The following is a 14631-nucleotide window of genomic DNA, read 5'->3' as shown; positions in this document are numbered from 1 at the left end:
TGTGAAGGGAAAAGTATCAGAAAAACCAAGGAGGAGCCAGTTCTGTAAGCAGGAAAGAGACACAGGAAATGACTCAGAGGAAGAGGCAAGCAGGAAGTTGGCAGGTAGATGAGATGGGTACCTTCTCTGCAGAGAAGAGGCAGGAAGCTCACTGCTGGCATCTTATCTACACTGCTGATGACACCTATCTCATCTATTTCCTCAGCAGGCTGTCCACTGAAGCTCTCTGAGCACCCCAAGTTCCTGTGTATGTAGGGACCTGGGTGACTCTGAATGTAGGTCACCTGCCTGTCCTTTGGAAACTCCCCTGGCTGCCCCACCAGCTCTGAATCCCCACTCCTCTTTGCATTCTGCTTGTGGGACACATACTCTGAATGCCTAGTCTCCTTCCTCCTCTACATTTCTTTGGAAGGTTCTACTTGTTCTGGTTTCGTCTGTAATGTTGAGGCGTGTGACTATGCTCCTTCAACATCGATGGTTTCCTATTTCAGCTACTGTCACAGTTATGTCAACACAAGTAGGTATCAGCACTTGACAGTGTCCGAAGAGCTTCAGCCTGATTCTCACTGAGAATCAATCCTAGGATGTGGGCAAGGTAGCTAGTATTGACTACTTTTTTCTTTTTTCTTTAAAGATTTTATTTATTTATTCATGAGAGACAGAGACAGAGAGAGAGAGAGGAGAGAGAGGCAGAGACACAGGCAGAGGGAAAAGCAGGCTCCCTATGGGGAGCCTGGAGCGGGACCCAATCCCAGAACCCCAGGATCACACCCTGAGCCAAAGGCAGATGTTCAACCACTGAGCCACCCAGGCATCCTTTTTTTCAAACAGAGGAAATCAAGGTGGGAAAGTTGAGCAACTGCCCAGTATTCCAGAGTCTCAAAGTGGGGAGACCAGGAGCGATAGGTGATGGGCCTCCAACCCAGGTGCAGTCCCAGGGTGGGGGCACATAAGCAACTTCACATGATGACATTTAAAGCAAATGTTATCTGATGTGTTAAACTGAGATCAGAAAGGGGGTAAGTGGGTGGGAGGGAGGAAGAAACAACTCATAGCAGGTCTATAGAATTCATTCAAAACCACGGATGTGGGATTTAATGAATATGGGAGACTGTGAGGAGTTTTCTCATTTTTTGATTTTCTAAATGCCTATATATTTAATATTCTTAAAAAGACATTGAGATCCTAAAAAGGAAATACAGAGAGTTTTAGTGTAAAAAGCTTGAGTGATGATTTGTAAAAATAGGTCTTCAATATGTCAACAATAGTAACCCAGAACTAATGTTACGGGTCCCATTAGTAATAGAACTAACGTCTATTTAGTTATATGAGCCTACATAAAATCTTGTCCTAAATTAAGAGTTACAGCAGCTAATATTCAATGGCAAAACATTGATACCAGGTTAACATTTATAAAAATGTAAAAAACCCCACATTTTTCAGAAAGGAACATGCTTGGGATTCAATGTGAATCAATCAATTATTGTGTTTATTCTTGAAGCTTTTATTTTGGAGCTCTGTACCGCAAAATGACAATGTTTCATGTTTACAACAGGTATTAGAAATTTGAGATTTTTTTTTTCATTTCTACTAGTTTTGAGTAAAATTGGAGATAATGTTCCAAACCATCATCAAAAAATGCAGAGCAAACTTTTCTGTATATAAACTGTACATAAAAACAAGGCACTATACATTTTGGGGAGATATTAAGGTAGAAAGGTGTATTTGCACAGATTCTTCAGAGCCCATGCCAGGAAGTATAAATTCATTTGTTCATTTTAGCACCGGAAGCAGCACTCAGAACAAGTCATACCTAATGCTGAAGGAGACATTTCTGAACACGTGTGAAGATATGTATGGGTGCCAGAGCTAATTCTGTAGAAGCAATTCCATCTACCTTTGAATATTATTTTGACACAAAAGAAAAACAAATCTTAAAAGTGAATGAATACATATTGCTTTGTTAAATACATATTTGATTTATATGTTGTTTATATAAATATATATATTTTAGAACCCACAAACTATCAAAATAACACTTTATAAAGAGAATCGCTTCCAAAAAAGTAGGCAGCGCTGAGCTGGCACGGGAGGCAGCGCAGGAGGTGCTGCGCAAGTGCGCGCAGGGACGCCTTTATTAACATTACCTGCTGGATCATGGAAAGAGAGTTTCCAAAGGGTTCGCTTAAACATTTACAAAATACACAAATCCGGGACAAGCAGTAGAGCTAATAACTTCAGGTTTTGGAAAACTCTGATTAAAAAAATCTTTTTTTTTTTTTTTTTTTTTTTTCAAAATACCAGTTTCAAAAAAAAAAAAAAAAAAAAACCAACCCATTTCCCTGGTCCAATGGTATCGAAAGTGATGACAGAGGTGCCTCTAGCATCTCTCCCGCTCAGAACAGACCCTTTGCTTTCTTCAGGTTCACCTGTTTCCAGGCGGGCAGAGCATTGTATTCATCTCTTGTCATGTCTAGTGCAAACTGCAAAATTGGGAGAGACACCAGCGGGTGAGTAAAAGGACTTCCCATCCAAGCCAAGCATGTTGCTTAAATGCTGTCCCACACGAGGGCATGCTTACCTCAAAGTCTTCATCGGTGAGATAAATCTCAAGCTTCAGAGGATCAACTCCCTCGGGTAGTGGCCTGGCTAGCAGATCAGCCAGGGGATAGATGGTTTTACAGAGCTTGGCTAAGACATCTTCCACAAGGGTGATCTGATTTGAAACTTCAGTATCCTAGGGAAGAGGAGGGAGCAGAGAGATTCGTGCCCTGCATCCGCACAAATGTTCTACTGCGCGCCCGCAAGTCCACGACCCTGTCCGCCCTGTGCCCCTGCAGAGAGGCTCGCTCAGGAGCAAGCAGGCTCTGACATTGAAAGGAAGCGCCCAAAGCTCCATGGTTCTGACTTTTAGGTGTCTTCCTGCCCCACCAGATAAATCCTGTGTTGGGGCTGTCTTGGACAAATGGTTAGGGAATATCACGAGTGAATTATGGCATAAGATTAATTTATTTGAACTCTAGACACTAGAAGCATTTGTTTAAAAGTATTTAAAAATAACCTTCAAAGGAATCACAGACTCCCACGTCAGCCGCATTTCTTAATCCATAATAAAAAAGGTAAGAAAATGCAGCTAGAATATGCTGCTGAATCTAGATTTTTTTTTAAAACCACTCTGTGCATTTAATCTAAACAGGATATTGCAGGTAAATTATCTTCCTCTGTTAAACCTGGAATTCCAGCTTGGCTGTCCTCTTTCTGATTGGAGGGAAATGAGTAACACTATTGACAAATTCATCAACTGATGGCACACACTCGTGATCAAGGAGTGGGTTTGGGGGCAAGCTTGCACCTGAGACCTGGGACGAGCTACTTCAGGTTTCTGGGTCTCAGCTCCTTCCGTGGGGAAACAGGGATAAGGTGAAGATGTCCCTTAATAGACGGTTGTGAAAATAAAGGAGAAAATACAGTAAAAAGCCTGGAGCCTTGCCTGGTGCACACAAGCACTCGGCGATTGTGTTATTACTACAAGGTGGTGTAGCAAGCCTGCAGGCCTGCTCACAATGATGCTCTGAGCCCAGGGCTCCCCGAGGATCTATGGGGGGGATGCAGAGAAACAGAGGAATTCCGACCTTAATTCAGACTACAGGAAGCATGACCTTCTGCATAATCCTCACCGTGCACTGCATGTTTATGGTAAACAGACCCCTTATTGCTGCTCTCGGGCTCCTCCCTGTGTGGACACTGAGTCCACTCAGTTCCAGAAGAGTAAGACTCATCAGTGCTGCTTGCACTAAACACACATTTGCACTAAATGTCCGTTGTCAAGCAGCAATGAACTCTTTTTATTTAAAACTGTCCAGACCTCCCATTAAATACCAAGTCTTCTCCCCTGAGCAGCAGCTCTCACATCAGTGAGAAAACCAAAACAGAACCTATTTCCTTACTAAAACAAAAATAACAAAAACAAAACAAAACAAACACCACTTGGACTACTACTGGTAGCAATGTTAACAACTCAGAACTGAAGAAATCCGATATAGCTGTAGTAGCTTTTCTTTCTGTGTGGTTGGAAATATAACGTTCTGGTTAATAATATATTTTAGTAAATAACGGTTGTGATAAATGCTTCCTGTGTTAACACCAGCTGGTCTCATAAAAGACTATGAATGAGCTATTAACACTGCTTATCGGGAGTGACTCCCGATACATTCATTCACTTAGGTATTAAAGCAGGTTAATCCATCATAGGTTTATTATTTGTCTCCTCTAACAGAAGGTTAATGGCTGAAACAAGAGGATTTTTGTTGTGTTCTTACACAGACCTCGAGAAGCAATAGATTTTTAGCTAAATGATGAAGAGATGGCAGCTTTTATGTATGTATTGTCTTCAGAGTAATTAAGTTCACCGTTGCTTTTAAGTTTTTTTAACTTGAGCACCAGGTGTAAAAAATTAACCAAAACAGCTCAAATGATTTATTAACCACGATAGTTCAAATGATTTCTCCTCTTCCTGAGCTAATTCTATGTAGACTTGTTAACACGTTGTAAAAGAAACAAAGGTTTTCTCTCTTTGAAAATGCAGTTGGGTGCTTCTCCAAGGTAAAGTCAACTTGCAATTCGAGAGGCAGGGAGCTACCCTGCACGGGGAAAGACCGCGCGCTCACCATTTCTGTGATCTCAGCAATGTCCTCTCTGTGCTCCCAGCTGGGGAACATGTTGGTGAATGTCAAGGGCTCCAGACCAGCATGGATAAGGTAAGACTTGGGGGGCGGCCTCTTGATATTTTTTCCTGTAGGTACACGGAAGGCAATGTCAGTACACCCAGGGTTTGGGTCCGAAGACCTGGGCTTTTTCTCTGATTTCCCTTGGAATCTTTTCTTCTTTCTTGGGATCTCCTATGGCTAAAATGCAAATTAGGAAGTAGTTCATAATAACACGTGGATGATGTTTATATAAAATGTCAATTTTATGCATATAATGATGCATAAAACTGCATGTAATTGACCTGACTCTGGAGGGGAGAAAGCCTCTCTCCGTGGCATCTGGGTAAGACATTTTCTTTCTCTTGTGCTCACTTGTAGAGAATGCCTCTGACTTCCTAATGCAGCATTAGGTTCAATGACAGTTAAACAGCTAATGACAGCATTTTATATGCCACTCTAACTTAAACACTGGTGGAAATTTATTACTTATTATTGACAAGCTTTTCAAGAGAGAATGGACTATATGGACTCAGTGAAACTAATCCACGAAACCTTAAAAATTAAGATAAGAAATTTATTACTGGCATCTTCACTTTATAAAAAATACTATAAATTCTAGGTGGACAGTATAGTAAAAAGCCATGAGTTATCTATAGATCTTTCTTTCTTTAGCTATAACACTAAACATAATAATGAATGATAAAAAGATTGCCACTGGTCAGCCCATGTGGAGGAGCTTTCAGCTCTCAGACATTAGAGTGTGGTGCCATGCGTGGATGGAGGCCTATGTGTCCCCAACATATTAATCCTCAGTGCAAAAGGGTTTTAATCAATCCAGGGTATCCTATAACATAGCCTTTGACTTTGAGGGTAGCAACTTAGATGGCCCAGTAATATAAAAGAGAACAATAAATTCTCATTCATGGGGATGGCCAAAAATGCATTAATCTCAAAATTAAGAAGCCTCAAAAAATTAAAAGTCGGGAAACACTGGGTTCATCACTGTCAGCCAGGCTTTATGGCAACACAGGAAGAGGAAGACTGGTCTGTGAGTCCGACATGGGGGGCAAAGCTTGTGGCCATGCTGCTTACCTTTGCAGTACTGGAGCACGGTTTCCATGGCGCTCTTCCGGTCGGAGGCCCAGCGAATGCGGGCCGATCCAGTGATCTTGTTCTCTATGGGCCACCAGCCTTGCCAGAGGTATACCTCGTGGTGATTGTCAACAAGGAAAAGTGCTGTGAGGGCAAAAGGACAGACCAATCAGGGGCTCCTCCATGGATGCTTCCAGGTCACCCTTGCCCAAACCTAAGGGATGCCTTCCCTCCCTGCTGCTCTTGTCAGGGGGTCAGGATCCCCTTGGCAGGAATAAGGGGAGGGTGTCCATGATGCCTCAGCCCTTTGAGCATTCAATCAGGAAAGGCCTCCAGGCAGAGAGGGATGGCATTTGTGACACTGGCCTCTCTCTTCCCCTCCTCTTGTCTCCCTCTGCCCCTCCTCAGCCACAGGCCTGCCAGATGCCCTTTTGGAAATCAGTAGCCCGCTGAGTGCAGGGGCAACACATGTGCCCCTTAAGGGGCTGTGAGCACCATTTATCCCCAAACAACATATTCAAAACCGGAGAGTACATCTCCCTCACCCTACAAAGCACTGAGGTTCATGGACCATGTGTGATTGCTTCTTGGTGACTAAGTTCATGGTTCTTTGTGAGAAAAACAGGCTTTGAGAAGTAGATGTGTTATACCTCTTCTTCCCCACTTTTTCTCATCAGTCACCCTGATTCTTGCTCCATGTGGCAAAGGGGTTTCACATGTGCTAGGTGTGCTGGCCCTGAGTCCTTTCTAATATGCATTTCAGGATTCTGTGTACACCACACCCTGATATCACCAGGCTGATAACTCGTCCTGAGTGTTGGCAGGAAAGGGTGGGCAGCCGCCTGTCTTAAGAAAGTTGCTGGTATTTCCCACAGTCTGACCAGGGCACCACTTGAGCTTTGAAGGTGCAGACCTGGGCGGCCAGGATACCATGACATTCCTGGCTGAAGGGAGAGGGCACAAGTGCTCAGACTCGACTGCAGGAGGGCCAGAGGGTCCATGCAGTCCAGCCTCTGGTGAATGAGACTGTCCCCACCAGAACAAGAGCACAGATGTTCTGCCTCAAGGTGGAGGTTGAGTGGAGATAGGGGGCCGTGGGATGGGAAGACGTAGGCGGGGGCCTCAGCCCTGCCTGCAGCCCTGGCACCGCGGCAGACTCTGTACTTTGGTGGACTCAGCAGATGCTCCTACCCCTTCGCTCCCAGACCACTTGCTTTCCCAGGCTCCCTTGAAGCAGAGGTGGTTGTGAATGTAAGCAGAAGTTAGCTGGGGGCTTCTGGGAAAGTGTTGGTTTTACTGGATAGAAGGGAGAGACAGGCCCAGCACTGCCTTCCTCCCAACCCTTCCTTTCTGTCTCGGGTGAAACATGATGGCTGGAGCAGGGGCAGCCAACTGCGGACTGTGAAGCAGCAAGACAGAGTGGAGGCTGGGAGAGATTCTGGGCCTGATGCAGATATGCTCAACCTTATTTTAACTGACATATCTGGGTGAGTTCAGTAACCAGGTCTCAGTTTCTCAGACTGTTAACATATGGTTCATGTCCTCTTCATTTTGGGGTAGGTGTGAGGATGAAATTAGGTAACATAAGGATGTTATTTGCCAGTGTGCTTGGCAAATAAAAGCTGTTTGCTAAATATGAAAGTAAAATAAAAAGGCTTTTTGGAAGGTGTATCTTGCGCAGCCATACCTGGCTGTGGCGCGCTGTAAAGATCTTCCTGCAGGAAAGGCATGGAGTTGACCACAGAGGGGTCTCGGGCGGGATATATGAACTCTGTGGCTAAGAAGTCACCGGAGGAACTGCTGAGGATGAATAGGCGAGGTGTGAAGTTAAAATTTCCAGGATCTTTAAAAGAAAAGAGAACAAAGCTGAAGATAAAATATACACCAGAGTATACATCCCAGGTGGATCCAAGAATTAACGTTAAGACATAAGATAATCCAAACATTAATGTGAAGATAGGTAAGATTCCTCTGAACTTGCAGAGGGGGAAGACCTTTTAAATCAGAATTATAAAAGAAGTAATGGAAGAAGGGGTTTATGCATTGACAGTACAAAAATGAAAAATTTCATGGCAAAAAACCCCAAACAAAATGAAAAGGCAAGTGACAAAAAGAGAAATATGGAAACTTGTATCTTTAGTATATAAAGAAGTATGATAAAGATAAATAGCTCAATAAAAATAAAACATTCACCAAAGTAGAAACACAAATAATTTAAAAAATTACTTAAAGTATTTAATAGTACTTCCAGTTTAAAACATTAAGTTAAAACAGTGCTTAGGTATTAGTTTGCCTCACTAATTTTGGCCAAGAGAAGAAGGAAAAGTGCCGAGTCTCTGTGCTAAGTGCGCATTCTTGTATGTATACTGCTGCTGAGAATGGAACTCGGTGCCAATGTCCTGGGGCACCCTTGTTGATATGTACTCAAAATCTTTTCTATATTTATCACAACAGTTCTGTAACTACGAACTTAACTAGAAGTAAACAGAGAACTTATTTTAAATTTATTCACAGTTCTATTGTATAATGGGGAAAATTGGAAACAGCTCTCTAAAATAAAGTTAAAACAGAAGAGGTTAGAGTAGAAAATGGCACACAGCATCTTCATTGGAATATCCTGCAGCCACAAACATCTAAATAAGAACTTGAGAAATTGTTCATAATAAAGGGAAAAATCAGGTTATAAAACTATATATATACTGCTATCCAAAATTTTCTTAAATACAGATATGTACGGATCACATAGAGAAATGTTAATTCTGGTTATCTTTGAGAGAGATGACTGTAAGGGCCTTAGTTTCTTTTTTAGCCACTCTCTGCTTTTAAACATTTCCCATCAACATGCATTATTAAGAATAACCGTATAGGGGCACCTGGGTGGCTCAGCCAGCTAGACATCTGACTCTTGATTTCAGCTCAGGTCATGATCTAGGGTGGTGAGATATCCCCTGCTTGAGATTCTCCCTCTCTCTGCTCCTCCCTGCCACACCACCACCCTGTTGTGTGTGCACTTGCATGTGCACCCTCTCTCTCAAAAAAACCCAAACAATATAAAAGTTAATGAAAATTGAGAGGCAGTATAATGGAGTGGTGGTTCTGAGTACACCCCACTGTGGTTCAACGCCGGGCAAGCAGATGAACTTCCTCATGCCTCAGTTTCCTCATCCATAGAAACATGGTGGCATTAGGCTATGAGTGCTGGGTTAATGTATATCCAGTGCTGAGGTGATGCCTGGCTCATCCTAAACTGCTTAATACTTGTTAGCTCTTCTTACGTTCAACTGTATTGAAGTTGATTTTGTGTATTTAAATGTAAAAGTGACCCTTTCTCTAATCTGAACTCCACTATGTCCCTGCATCCAGGACACTGGCCAGACTAAAGGGTCACAGTGTGTTACTACTCATCTGGTTTCCTGGACTTTTCTTCTTGCCTCTTCCTAAGTCACGATTACCTTCAAGGCTCTGTGTAAATGCCAGATCTTTCATGGAGCCATGTGTGATTTTCCTGGTGGAGCTAATCTTTTTTCTTTTTAACTTTCAACTTCCTTCATTTGGACCTCTTTTATGACATGCAAAAGTTTTATTTGGCATTATACTTGTCTTGCATATTATTTAGCATCCTTATTGGGTGGTAGGCCTGTGAGGACCTAGCCTAGGTTTATTCATTGGGTGCTGTACACAGTACATGCTCAGTAAATATGTATTGACTACATTACTGAAAGGAAGCTACAGAATGTTCTGTTCCTATGGAATGTTCTGTTACCTTGAAGCATACAGTCATATGCTTTTCTATCTCTCCTTCCTAAAGCATCCCAGAATCCCAGTGGCTCGGATCCTTCGTCACACTCGTGTATTGTCACTTTGCTGCTACTATGCAGTCCTGCTTCCAGGGGACATCTGCATGGAGAAAATCCAGTCAGTTTTTTTTACTAAGCCCTGGAAGTGTTGGCAGTACAAAATCATTCAAGACTAAATCTACAGATTAGCTCATCATCTCTCCTACTTTTTCACTAAATCAGTTCTTACTAATGAATGAAAACATGCTCTGTGGTTTTTGAGAATGTGTGTGTGTGGGGGGGAGGCAATGAGGAGTGGCTTGGCCCTTTGAGAAGAATGTACAATTACATATAAGACAGAGTGAAAGTGATTTACATTTTTAAATATAACATACACATTTATTATTCCTTATCTTCTCCTGCTGGAACATTAGCTTCACGGGGATGGATACTTGGGTTTGTTCACTAGCCGAGTCCCTGGTCCCTAAATCTGGACTCAGAGCTGAGTACATGCTCAATTATACCTGCTGAGTGAATGAGTGAATCAGTTCATTGTTTTGTTTTTTCTCAGTGGTCCAAGGGGAAAAGCCGATGGACCAGAGATGCCTCTGACTACCTCACTGAATGTCACTTATCACCCCTCCTTGCCTCCCGAGCACACAGAACAGTGTTTCGAGATGAGATGTTTTGCTCCCCCGCTGGCTGCCTGTTCAAAGGGCACTGGCCTGAGTGCTCCTCTCTGCCGCTGCCCACAGCACAGCTCTGGGAGCAGCCTCAAGGGAAATCTGCCCACGCCACACTGCCCTGGTGCCCAGGGGAAGGATCTGACCAAATGGCACTTCAGTGGCATGCTGTGGCCCTGCAAACTCTTCACTCGTAATGTTCACAAGTCACCACTGTCTTTGCGGGTCTCAGGCTGTGGAAACGCTGGGCACACCCTGAACACCTGGGCGATGTGGGGATCTTTCTGGCTGTCTGCACAGCTGGGTTGACCCGGGCCACAGCCCCCTCTGGATGGGGACTGCACAGCACATCCTTCCCTTGCACACCTTCTCTTCTTGCTTCAGTTTTTCCTCTCCCCCTGGGGCCCTCACATAATGCCACAGCACAGGGGGCTTCCTCTGGGTGAATGCCCGGTCAGGGACCTGCCTGGACCATTTCCTGGTGTGCTGTGCCCGAGAACCCCCCCAGGCCATCCAACGACTCCCTGGCCAGTGGCTGCCTTGGGAGTGCAGAAATAGAGCTGTCCTCGGCAAAAGGGGCGTGTTACAGCCAGGCACAGGTGCTGTCCCGAACTCCCCTTCAGCCAAATGCTTTCTGACTTCCCACTGCTCTGGCAGAACTAAAACTCTGAACCCCTAAAAGATATCTGAAATTTGCTCTCTTTAAATAACAAAGGACTCCAGGCTTTTAATTCAAAAGCTGAAATCTTACTACAAAGACACTAAAGCACTTGGGGTCATTTCCTTCACTCCTCACTCTGCCTTTTGTTGAGCCAAGTAAACCCTCTGAAAGGAGGGGAAGCCCTCCCATTGGAGGCTTTAAGAGAGACGTGTGTGACATCCACTTGCATGGTCAGAGGTGGCTGACAGCTTTCGTAACTACCCTCGCTGAAGTCACTTTAAGTACCCTGGGGTGTCTACTGGCTTCTACTGGGTAGCTTTCCAGCCTCGCCCTACATCTCCCAGGGAAGCCCCTGCTGGAGGGGCCCTCTCACACAACACTCACTGTTCTTTGATTTTATTTGCTGCAGTCCTTCCAACCTCCTTCGTGTGGGCTTGGGCTTTGCATCCGTGCCATAAGTAAATGAGGGCTTTGTTTATGTTGAGGACAACCATGGAAGTCCTGGACCTCAGGCTACTACAGTGACAGGCCACTTCCAGCAAATTTCCTTCCATGGGCACTTCTCCTCGGACACAGTACAGCCTCCACTCACCTGCAGGGGGCACCAGTGGCACAGAGTTAGGACGAGTGCTGCGTGGAGAGCTGCCCCTGCTGGGCACTCAGTCACCAGCCAATACCAGCGCCCTTGGGCCTGGGCCTGGGAGGCAGGATGGAGGGGAGGCTCAAGGGAGCAGCAACCAGCTTACTGCTGGCCCAGAAAGCACATCCTTTTGGAGTTAGAAGAAGGTTCATGATGTAGGAAAACCATTTTTATAAAATCTATAAATACCAAGCAAATCATATAACAGGCATAATTTCAAGAGGCTCCGATGCTAAGCATTTCTTTTCTTTTTTGGATGCTGGCCAACAAAAATCTCATAATTTATAATAGACGACCCACTGAATTTTTTCCCTCTTAAAAACAGAGTCGCTGTGAGGATTCAGTTTAAAGTGAAGTAATCATCATCCAGCCTCCTGCATGCAAAGCTGTAGCCTGAAGTACATTGTACAGGCCTGGGGGGCTTGTGAGCTCCCCAGACAGCTGATTTGTAAGGCAAATGTTAGGAGCCTTTCAGGGGTAAAGGCACAGATTTATAAAGGTAGACTTTCTTTAACCCCTCTTGTGCATAAAAATATCTAGCAGAAGGAAGAAAATCTGATTTCAAAAGTAAAAGTGACTTACTTTGTGCATTTTCTTCCTCCTCTTCCCGTCTCCCAGAGTGCACCACCATTCCCCCCTGGAAACACTGCAGAAAGCAGGGGGGCTCCTTTCCCTGCAAAACCTGGACCTTCCAATGTAAACACACCCAGATAAGTCACATGTACTGGTTTTTCAAAGTCTTAAATATAATACATGCCTATGGTAGAAAATCTGGAAAGTATCAAGAAGTGCAAACAAAAGCCAGTGATAATACCATTATCTAAAGATAACCACTAATAAAATTCTAGGGCAGACCTTTCCTTTCAAAATATTTTTTCAGATATGTGTTTCTCCCAAGCAAAACTAGGATTGTTATTTTATGTTACTGTATACCCTGATTTTTCTTCACTTGATATTTTTTGGGCACCAAAGACTCTTGAAACACGAGTTTTGATATTTTAATGGTATTTCATGATACAGATGTAACCTGACTGATTTAAATGCATTTTAAACAAAGTCTGCCTCTCAGCACTGATCACTTTGTAATTCTGGGGGAAAGAACTGTCTCTTTGGCAACAATTCCCACAGTCCACTCATGGAGCCATGTGCCTGCCAGCCACGGCCTCGCCCTCATCTGTGAACCACTGTGTTCCATCAAGTGTTAGCGGCTCATAAAACTGTTAGGGTTGACTCCACTCATTCTCACTTTGGCTAGACATTTTTCTTTAACGAGGAAATTGTTTATTGAGCCTGGCAGTCAGGGCATTTCCCAGCAAGTGTTAACTTACCAATCTCAGAGCCCATTCTGCATAATTAAATGCCATTTTGTGGCAGTGTTTTATAGGTTTGAAGTGTGTTTTACATCCCTTGGCTTGACAAAAAATGCAATGTTCAAACCAGAGAGATTAAGACTCAAAATTCTCATGGTGATTTTGAACGTATGATTCAAACCTGGCCTTTACAATAATTAAAAATGCAGTTGAAATTACCCACTATTAAGACTAAATTAAAATGCAGTGGTCAAAAAAAAAAAAAAAAAGCGGGGGGTGAGGGGGCAGCCCGGGTGGCTCAGCGATTTAGCGCCGCCTTCAGTCCAGGGCAGGATCCTGAAGACCCGGGATCTAGTCCCACATCGGGCTCCCTGCATGGAGCCTGCTTCTCCCTCTGCCTGGGTCTCTGCCTTTCTCTCTCCTGTGTTTCTCATGAATAAAAAAATAAAAAAATAAAATAAAATAAAATAAAATGCAGTGGTCACTAACAGTTACTTACAATTATTATATAGTCCACAGTAGAAAATATATGTTAAGTATTTTTTAGGGAAGAGGAGCGGTTCTTAGGAATCTAGAAGGCTGAGTGTTGATCTGTTTTGGAGAAAATGTCTCTGTTCTCTTTCCTCAGGCTATTGTTAACTACGCATCCACGATAGTAAAGATATCTGCACATGGTATCATGTTCTCCCAAAATGCCAAAGTCAATTTTAATTACTAAAGTCTGGGACCGTAGGCAAAGATCATCTGCACATCAAAAAGAACTGTTTACAAAGTCTTGGCATGGGGCATTATACAGGCCCTGAGGTTATAGCGTTGTGGGAGACCAGCTCACACTGGCTCTTTCATGCTTGTGGGGAAAGACAGATAATAAATAAGTAAACACAATGTATTCAAAATGTAAACAAAAATGACAAATTGATTATGTAGTTTTAAGTAGTAGTAATAATAGTAAGTGCTATAAAACAAAGCATAGTAATGGGAAGGGATTTGGGTAGAATACATGACATTCAAACAGCTAAATCATATGAGGTTGAAAGCTACTTATGGATGCAGAAGATATCCAGATGGGAAAATTGTGCAAAGGCCCTGGGGTAGGTGGAAAGAGATCTGAGGAATGGCAAAAAGGTTAGGGCAGCCCCGGCCCTGGTGCAAGACCAGAGGGAGGTAGGAGAGGTGTCCAGGGCCAGCCACAAAGGCGCTGACAGACCACGAGCAGATGGCTTTGACTGCAGTCCAGGGAATGACATGATCTAATGTGATCCAGAAAAATCAGTCAGGCTGGTGTGAGGAATGCAGATGATGGGAATACTAATTTTTATGTTGATCTCTGATATCTCCTTCGGATAGGTTTGTATAAGTGAAAAAAATGATCAGAATTTATGAGATTTTAAGATTCTTGAGCCAAACTTCTGTTCAGGATGGTGGTTTCAAGCTACATTTCCTGATGGAAGCATCCTGCTAAATCCTTACCCACCCAGGATCTGTGCTTTATAAAATCTCTACCAGCTTTAGAAGTGGAAAACAGCATCTCTTTGTTTTATTTATAGTTCCTTGAGTATTAAGTGGAAACTTAAAAAAAAGAAAAAAAAAACCAAAAAAACAAACCAAACCACTCACTGGCACTTTGCACTTGTTTTGTGGATTTACTATTTGCACATACAACATCTCACTAAGAGCACATGACTCTTGGCCAGGCGGTGGGGAGCAGAGAGCCTGGGATCTGGAGCAGCTGGCTAGGACTCAAAGGCACTTGTGCGCTGCTG

At 43.5% G+C, this 14631-nt stretch overlaps 1 protein-coding gene across 18 annotated transcripts in view; it reads right to left on the bottom strand.

Moving 5' to 3' along the window:
* Positions 1-1468: 1468 nt before the first annotated feature.
* The window catches only part of SVIL (supervillin), a 153978-nt gene continuing 140815 nt past the window's right edge, over positions 1469-14631 (bottom strand). For all 18 annotated transcript variants that reach the window (XM_072749284.1, XM_072749271.1, XM_072749273.1 and 15 more), the window contains 8 exons: positions 12141-12246; positions 11303-11510; positions 9562-9695; positions 7486-7641; positions 5799-5942; positions 4668-4792; positions 2582-2737; positions 1469-2483 (listed from right to left, as the gene is read on the bottom strand). In XM_072749284.1, coding sequence (XP_072605385.1) covers positions 2397-2483; positions 2582-2737; positions 4668-4792; positions 5799-5942; positions 7486-7641; positions 9562-9695; positions 11303-11510; positions 12141-12246 — 1116 coding nt within the window. In that variant the 3' untranslated portion in view covers positions 1469-2396. The remainder of the gene's footprint in view (positions 2484-2581; positions 2738-4667; positions 4793-5798; positions 5943-7485; positions 7642-9561; positions 9696-11302; positions 11511-12140; positions 12247-14631) is intronic.

The sequence above is a fragment of the Vulpes vulpes genome, chromosome 2 (assembly GCF_048418805.1).
Source record: "Vulpes vulpes isolate BD-2025 chromosome 2, VulVul3, whole genome shotgun sequence".
In the NCBI taxonomy this organism is placed as follows: domain Eukaryota; kingdom Metazoa; phylum Chordata; class Mammalia; order Carnivora; family Canidae; genus Vulpes; species Vulpes vulpes.
The sequence above is the reverse complement of the archived record's forward strand: the minus strand, read 5'-3'. Positions and strand labels throughout refer to the sequence as shown.